Source organism: Acomys russatus, chromosome X, assembly GCF_903995435.1.
Source record: "Acomys russatus chromosome X, mAcoRus1.1, whole genome shotgun sequence".
Taxonomy (NCBI): Eukaryota; Metazoa; Chordata; class Mammalia; order Rodentia; family Muridae; genus Acomys; species Acomys russatus.
The window spans coordinates 122,598,389-122,606,387 of record NC_067169.1 but is presented as its reverse complement, the minus strand read 5'-3'; the positions used below and the strand labels follow the sequence as shown (position 1 = coordinate 122,606,387).

Here is a 7,999-nt window from a genome sequence, read left to right as displayed (position 1 = left end):
CATAATTGGAAAAAAATAACTATAGTGTAATTTTCACATGCTCATTCCAGCAGATTGTAGATCACAGAAAAAAGAATTTTAAAAATCCTGAATGTAGATGAAGAGAAATTATCCATTCTGGAAAGTTAAGAGGACAAGAGATTTTAAAAAGAAAGAAAGAAATGAAAATAACATACCTATAATGTCAGGTGTCATGGTACAAGCCTGTAAATACAGCTCCTCTGGGGTTGAAGCAGAAGAATCCAAAGTTCAGTAAGGTAGGGGGAAAAAAACAAAAACCAAACCAAAACAAAAACAAACAAACAAACAAAAAACCCCACAACCCTGGTCTCTCCTAGAGTCAATTAAAAGATTCTAATGGGATGATGTTAAGAAATGTTCAGTAATACAACATGCAAACAGTAAGTCTAAGAAAATGGAAATAAGCCGGCCACAATGGCACACACCTTCAGTCCCAGCACTGGGAGGCAGCGGCAGGTGGATCGCTGTGAGTTCGAGGCCAATGTGGTGTACAAAGTGAGTTTTAGGACAGCCAGAGTTACATAGAGAAACCCCGTCTCGAAAAACTAAAAAAAAAAAAAAAAACAAAAAAACAAAAAACAAAAAACAAAAAACAAAACAAAAACAAAAGAAAAAAAAAAGAAAAAAAGAAAGAAAGAAAAGAAAATGGAAAAATGGAAATAGATTTTTTCCCTTTCTTGGGACTCTTGAGAATTGTACCTAGGACCTTGTGCATGGAGATAAGTAATGTGCTCGTGAGCTGGTTTTCATTTTCCTTTTATCACAGTCTTCTAAATTGTGCAATTCGGCTTTGACTAATGTAACTCAGACTCCCCAGTACCTATAATTGTAGGTTTGCATTGCTGTGCCTGGCAATAACTTTTAAAAATTCCTTTTTGGGCCGGGTGTGGTGGCACACGCCTTTAGTCCCAGCACTCGGGAGGCAGAGGCAGGCAGATTTCTGTGAGTTCGAGGCCAGCCTGGTCTACAAAGTGAGTCCAGGACAGTCAAGGCTACACAGAGAAACCCTGTCTCAAAAAACCAAAAATAAATAAATGAAATAAATAAATAAATAAATAAAAATTCCTTTTTGGTTTTCCCAGACAGTATGATGTAGCTGAAGCTAGTCTCAAAGTTTATTTATCTATTTATTATTATTATTATTATTATTATTATTATTATTATTATTATTATTATTATTATTATTATTATTATACTATTATTTTTAGTGTGAAACTCTTTATGTAGCTGTCGATGACTCTGAACTCATAATTTCGCTTCCTCTACTGCCGATGCACTGGTCTGAGTAGTGTCCACTGCCGCGCAACTCTCGGCTTTGCCCCGAGTTGAGGATCAAACCTGGGGCTTCATGAAAGCCACGTGAAAGTGCGGCATTAATAATAGAAAAATAAAAAGTATAAGATATAATTAAACAGCATCACGATATGTGGGCAAATTTATTGGGAACACATAAAATTCATGCTTTTTTCCAGTGAGTAAAAAAGCGTCTAGGAAATACAGCCGTAAAGTAAAGCGGCATCTTTTACACCTCCGCCTAAAAGACCGTTGGAGAGGAAGGACCAATGAGAATGCTTATTGCATCTGGACAGCTCAAACTTTGCCATATGAGGCCTTCTCATTGGTGTACATGTTTCCATTAACACTGGCTCCGCCTCCGAGAGCTTTTGGTCCAATCACTAGACACAGAAAGTTCTAGAATTTGAGATTGCGGGAGGGGTTTCTGGGAGAAATAGGGGTTTTTCCAGAGCTCGGCGGGTGACGGAGCGCTTCGGACGCGCTTTTCCACCGCTCCGCTGAGGCGGCTTTGGGAGTTTGCTTTTGGGACTCCTGAGGAGAGCAGAGTCGGAGAAAGTGAACAGCCAGGTAGGGATACGGGGGGCCGTAGACCCCAGCTGCCTCCGGGGCTCAGGCAGGGCGCTCCGGGGCTGCCACGGGCGGGTCCCGCGGCCGTGTGCCGAGGGCCGCCGCCCGGCCCAGCCGAGCGAGGCCTAGTGTGTCTGGCCTAGTCTGCTCGCTTGCGGCCAGAGGCTGGAGGAGGAGGGCTTGCATCAGTAGGGGGACACCGGAGGCTGCGGAGGGAGAGGTGGTTGCTTTCCCCGGGCGGTGTGAGGGGGTCGGGCGGTGTGAGGGGGTCGGAGGGGGAGCGGTTGGGCGCAGGCGGCCTCCCGAGCAGAGGAGGGAAGTGAGGCGGCCTAGGCCTCAGGCCGCGGCGGTTGGGTGACCCGTGTGGTGCTGGACCCTGGTGTGTGTGTGTGCGTGTGTGTCTGCGTGTGGGTGGGTGCGTAGCTGTGGACTGAGGGACGCTGTAGGGCGGGCAAAAGCTAAGTCACCGCGCAAAGGGTGCCCCGCGGCCCGCTCGGACTCCACGTTGTGGGGCGGGCGTGGGCGGAGGGCGCGGGGTGGGAGGCGTGGGCGGAGGGCCCGAGGAGCGAGGCGTGGGCGGAGGGCCCGAGGAGCGAGGCGTGGGTGGGAGGCGCGGGCGGGAGGCTCGGGGTGAGGGGTGGGAGCCCGAGCGCGCATGCGCATTGGGTTTTGGCGGGCTTTTGTTGGGGGTTGGGAGGGCAGCCTTCGGCGCGCAATATGGCCGCCAGCCTCAGCGCCGAGTGAGCGGACAAGGGCAGGGGAGCAGTCCTGGAGGGAAATAGGGCAATATTTCCCACCTAGAAGGGCAAGTCTCGGCAGCGGGGGACATGTTAAGGTGCTGAGCAGGGGTGCCCCAATTCCCGGAGTGATAGGATAGGGTTCCTGGTTTTGGGTGGACTGGTGAAGAAGAAATGAATTGCTGCTGGCTTGTGCCTGGGAAAAAGCCTATGGCTTTTTGGTATAAGGAGGCAACAGGAGACCAATAATATTTAGGCATTTAAAGGCAGCTTGCTTTCCGGCCGGGATAAGCTTACTGCTGACTGAGTACGTTTGTGTGGTGCTGTGTGTGCCAGGACCTCTGGCAGGTTGGCAGAGTTTAGTGGTGGCGTGTGTGTTAGGGGTGGGATGGGGGTGGGGCTGATTGGAAAAAGCTGGTCGCTGGCTGAGGGTGGCTGAGATCCAGAAGGCAAGGCTGCAGCCTTCCTGTGATGAATGAGATGACCTTTAGTTGCTAGGCTTGAGTGGCTGGGTGTATACGGTAGTGATGCAGTGTGCTGGTGCTGTGCACTTGAGATTGTAAACGTTGGACAAGCCCACAGATCCCCTTTGTGGGAGGTGGTAGTTACATGAATTGCAGTGCACTACGTTGTATAGTTTCCTAGATAGACCATGCATGTATCGTGCAACAAAATTTAAAAATTGTTTTTCACAAGCTACAGGTAGTCACGTGGGCCTGTACTCACAAATATTCAAGAGGCTGAGGCAAGAAGATAACTTGAGGCTAGGAATTCTAACCTGGGAAAATACCAAGTATTTAAAAGCATTGCTTTGCAGATGTAATAATTTTAGACCATGTGGCAATTCTATATCAAATTAATGATGTCTAATTTTTGTAATGTTGACATTAGAACAGCTGGTAAGCTGTTAATGGCTAAGTATTTGGAATTTTGTGGGCCAAAGAAAGTATGGTTTGTGTTGTATGTTGTAGATAAATTTAGTTAGAAGAAAATATTTCAAATCCAATAGTCAAAAACCTCAACTTACAAAAGTAGGAGGAGGGAAACTAAAGAAGGTATCAGCAGAAAATTGTTTTAGATGTTTTTATTAGAGCAGAACAAATAGAGGCTGACAAGACAAGGTAAAGGTTTCTGACAATCTTGAGTTTACTCCCCAAGCTGACCAGGTGGAAGTTTAGCACTGATTGCTGAACGTTATCTTTTGATCTCTACAAGGCATTTGACAAAATGTGTACATACAATATATTTTTAAAATGCAATAGAAAGTAAAAAACATAATGCTTAAGATAGTGACAAAAGCCTCCATTTAAAGAAGCTGGAGCCAGGACCAAGAGTGAATTTAACTTTAAAAGAGTCAAATCAAGATATTTTGTACATAAGTGTAGAAATAACTGGCAGAAAATAGATACGAACAATACAAATGTCTCTTAAAAGAATTGTAAAAAAAAAATAATCTAGTATCCAGAATTATAAAATATCTAGTATCAGGAATGAAAAAGAGAATGGACTATTAAATGCAAATTAATACTAGAACTTGAAAACTTAGAACAACATACTAGAACATACTAGAACTTCCACCAGAAAAAATATGAAATATAACTAGTTCTGTATATTATAAATGGATTTAATTTGTCAAAGGTTTTCTTAAGACCAAGCAAAATGGATGAGAAGTAGGACTGGCCCCACACTTTATGAGGAAGCTTGGTGGGGTCTGGATTGCTTGACTAACATGCCTTTTTTTTTTTTTTTCACTCATAAGCTGAGGAAGAGACTGCTACAGTCAAGACACATCCCTGCCTGGTCATGTTCCCTTCTAAGTTTGCTGCTACAGCGCTGACAATTCTGCAGGACTGGTGTGGATGGATGGGTATCAATGCCCACCGCTCAGTGCTTATCCTGGGCATCCCTGAGGACTGTGAGGAAGAAGAATTCCAGGAGGCAGTGCAGGCCGCCCTCAGACCTCTGGGCAGGTACCGAGTACTTGGCAAGGTTTTCAGAAAGGAGATTGGGGCAAAGGTTGCTTTGGTTGAATTTGCTGACAATTTAAACCAAAGTTTGATTCCCCGACAAATACCAAATAATCGGGAGCCCTGGAATGTGATCTTCTTGCCTCGGATCCCTGATGAAGATGCCGCTCTTGGATTCAGTTTCCCTGAACAGGCTCATGGGCAAGCTTTGGAAGGCACTTCAGGTGGGGCAGGGGCTTCAGGAAGGTCAGGGGCTGCAGTGGAAGAGAGAGATGCTGGTGAGGCACGAGCTGTGGGTGAGGCAGGAGCTGTGGGTGAGGCAGGAGATGCTGGTGAGGCAGGAGATGCTGGTGAGGCAGGAGATGCTGGTGAGGCAGAAGCTGTGAGTGAGGCAGGAGATGCTGGTGAGGCAGGAGATGCTGGTGAGGCAGGAGATGCTGGTGAGGCAGGAGCTGTGGGTGAGGCAGGAGATGCTGGTGAGGCAGGAGATGCTGGTGAGGCAGGAGATGCTGGTGAGGCAGGAGCTGTGGGTGAGGCAGGAGATGCTGGTGAGGCAGGAGATGCTGGTGAGGCAGGAGATGCGGGTGAGGCAGGAGATGCGGGTGAGGCAGGAGATGCGGGTGAGGCAGGAGATGTGGGTGAGGCAGAAGGAAGAGATGAGGAAGGAGCTGAGGAGGAGGCAGGAGTGTCAGATGAGGAAGGAGCAGAAGATGAAGTTGTAGACGAGGCAGAGGTTATCTATGAGGCAGGAGTTATAGATGAAGCAAGACTGCCCGATGAGAGGGCTGAGGACGAGGAAGATGATATTGCCGAGGCAGGGGCTGCAAGAATGTCTGATGAGGAAGGAGCTGGAGGTGACATGGGGATTGTGGGAGTGATGGGAGCTTTGGGTTGGGCCGGAGCTGCAGGTGAGGTAGGAGCTGCAGGAGAAGGAGGAGTTCTGGAGGCAGGGGCACATGAACAGGGGTCTGCAGGTGATGATGAGTCTGGGAGTGATGAAGGTTCTGCAGGGGATGAAGGCTCTGTAGATGATGGAGGAGCTGTGGGTGGAGCAGGAGCCGTAGGTGAGGATGAGGCAGGAGCTGCAGATGAAGGAAGGATGTCAGACGAGGAGGGAGCTGCTGGTGACATGGGAATTGCAGGGATTATAGGAGCTGTGGGATTGGCAGGAGCAGCAGGTGAGGCAGGGCCTTCTCAAAGCGAGGAAGAGGCCTTTGACCTGGCAGGAGAGGCGCATGGTGCTGGAGGCTGGACCCAGCAGTGGAGCCATGCCCTGCAGCCCATCCTGGAAAACATGGCCTACCAGGAGCTGAGGCACTTCTCTGGGATGGAAGAGCAGCCTGGCTGTGGGGCTCAGTCTTTCGAGAACTGGCTGGACCATGCCAATGACATGCTGTACCTGTGGCGTGACATATCCGAGAGCGAGAGGCGGCGGCGGCTGATGGAGAGCTTGGGGGGCCCTGCCCTGGATCTCCTGTGCGAGCTTCTGGAAGAGTATCCAGACACCCCTGCACAGGACTGTCTGGCTGCGCTGGTGCAGGTGTTTGGCAACAAGGATACAGTGATGACAGCGCGGATGAAGTTCCTGACCTGCTCCCAGCGGCCTCAGGAAAGCCTCTTTGCCTACGTGATGCGCCTGGAAGGTCTGCTGCAGATGGCCATCGAAAAGGGAGCCATCCAGCCTGCAATGGTGGATCAGGCGAGGGCCCGGCAGGTGCTGATGCGGGGCCGGCCCAACCATATGCTGCAGAACAACCTGAGAAGGATGCGGCTGGAGAGGCGGCCGCCTGGCTTTGTGGGGCTGCTCAGGCTCATTCGGGAGACTGAGGCTTGTGAGGCAGCCATGGTTGAAAATGTGATGGTCCAAGTCGAGGAAGGAGAGCTAGATGTGGCCCAGGCTGCCCTTGTCAGTGTTGGGGCTGCTGAGCCGGCCCCTGCTCTTGGAGAGGCCTTCCCAGCCAGTGAAGAAGATGCTGGCCAGGTTGTTGCTGCTGCTGCTGCTCTTGAGCAAGCTGCTGGGGCTGCTCCTGATGATGATGGTGCCCCAAAGGCAGGCCCTGCCTCTGCTGAGGTTGAGGGCCTGCCTGTCTCCCAGAGAGATGAAAATGTGTCAGCCCCTGCTGCCTCAGGCCAGGCAGGGCCCACTGAGGGCCTAGGTGTTCCTGAGAGCTTGGCCCATGCAGGAAAGGAAGAAGAAGAGCAGTCTGTAACAGAGTCGGAAAATGAGAGTGGGGCATGGGAGTCTGGTCACCCCAAATCCTTCTTTGGCGAGTAGGCTCAGAAGGTTCAAGGCCTTCCTACCTCAGGCAGCCAACTCCTAGAGGCAAGGAAGGGAAGCCCAGGGCCTGTGCTTCAGCCTAAAGATAGAGCAGGGCCCAGAAGAAGTTTTACCCAGCCTTAAACCAGTTCTCTCTCTCCACTCCCCAAGCAGTCTTGGCCATCACCACCACCTCATCCCACTGGAGTTATCCACAGGACCAGAATTGCCACCGAATGGACTGTGCAAAGGTACTCTTACCCATGACTGTCACCTCCAGATCTAGCCCTAAACTGTTCTGGCTTGGTTTGCCAGAAACAGGTTGCTGAGGACCCAGCTACAAAATTAAGGGTGTGGCCTGAGACTCCACCTGCCCTAGTCTGGATGATGTGGGAAAAAGGCCATCCCAACATTTCCAGCTACCTTGTTCTGCCAACACGGGCAGCCCACCCTTTCTCATTTGCGGTCTCTAGGCAGGACACTCTCTGGTGGAATCTTCATTCTTGTCTGCCTCATAATAACCTAGGTGTCTAGATCATCCACGTTCACATACCTCCTCTCATCCATTGGCTTTGTGCAAGATACTTTAACCTAAGCGAGGGAGGTTCTGGCCACGCACTCAACCACTTGTACTCGTAGCCATCTTCAGTGAGCTGCTGTGTTAGTCAAGCCTTTCTAAGTCCGTGTAGCAAGCGAGCTACTTGTCTGCTTTCTATGTGAACTTAGGTGGGCCGTTGGGTTGATGATTCTCCAGATGTGCATTATCTGAGCAGGTCCTTTTCAGAGACTCCCAAATCCAGCCTCAGGAGTCGGCGGGAAGAACAGAAGACAAGGACTATCAGTTGCTCTGCATGGCAGGAAGACATGGACCTGGGAGGGCATTGAACACCATATCCTGATGCCCCATTTATGTTGTGCACAACTCCTATTCCCTCTGCTTGGTGAGGTGTCCTATGCTGTGGTTTCTGATAACCTGTAACTGGCCTGAGCTAATAATAGGGCAGGGTCACCCAGTGTGTGACCCCTGAGGGGATCCTCCAAAGTAAAAGAGTATCACCAGAAGCCGTTGTCTTGAGAAGATGCATATCTTGAATCTTCACAAAGGGAGACAATGGCAAGGGGTTCCAAGGTGCTTGTAGAAGGAGTGCAGTCTG

The 7,999-nt window shown here is 49.8% G+C and overlaps 1 protein-coding gene across 1 annotated transcript; it reads left to right on the top strand.

The window, feature by feature from the left end:
• The first annotated feature begins 4,424 nt into the window (after positions 1 to 4,424).
• LOC127185525 (paraneoplastic antigen Ma6F-like) lies at positions 4,425 to 6,863 on the top strand. Its single transcript, XM_051141955.1, has 3 exons — positions 4,425 to 4,812; positions 4,861 to 5,208; positions 5,815 to 6,863. The coding sequence occupies exons 1-3, from the start codon at positions 4,425 to 4,427 to the stop codon at positions 6,861 to 6,863; spliced, it is 1,785 nt and encodes a 594-aa protein (XP_050997912.1).
• The last annotated feature ends 1,136 nt before the right edge of the window (positions 6,864 to 7,999 follow it).

Coding starts and splice junctions, on each gene's coding strand:
- LOC127185525 (XM_051141955.1), top strand. CDS start 4,425: ATGTTCCCTTCTAAGTTTGCTGCTACAGCGCTGACAATTCTGCAGGAC. Junction 4,813..4,860: donor AGCTTTGGAAGGCACTTCAG/GTGGGGCAGGGG, acceptor TGGAAGAGAGAG/ATGCTGGTGAGGCACGAGCT. Junction 5,209..5,814: donor GGGTGAGGCAGGAGATGCGG/GTGAGGCAGGAG, acceptor TTGACCTGGCAG/GAGAGGCGCATGGTGCTGGA.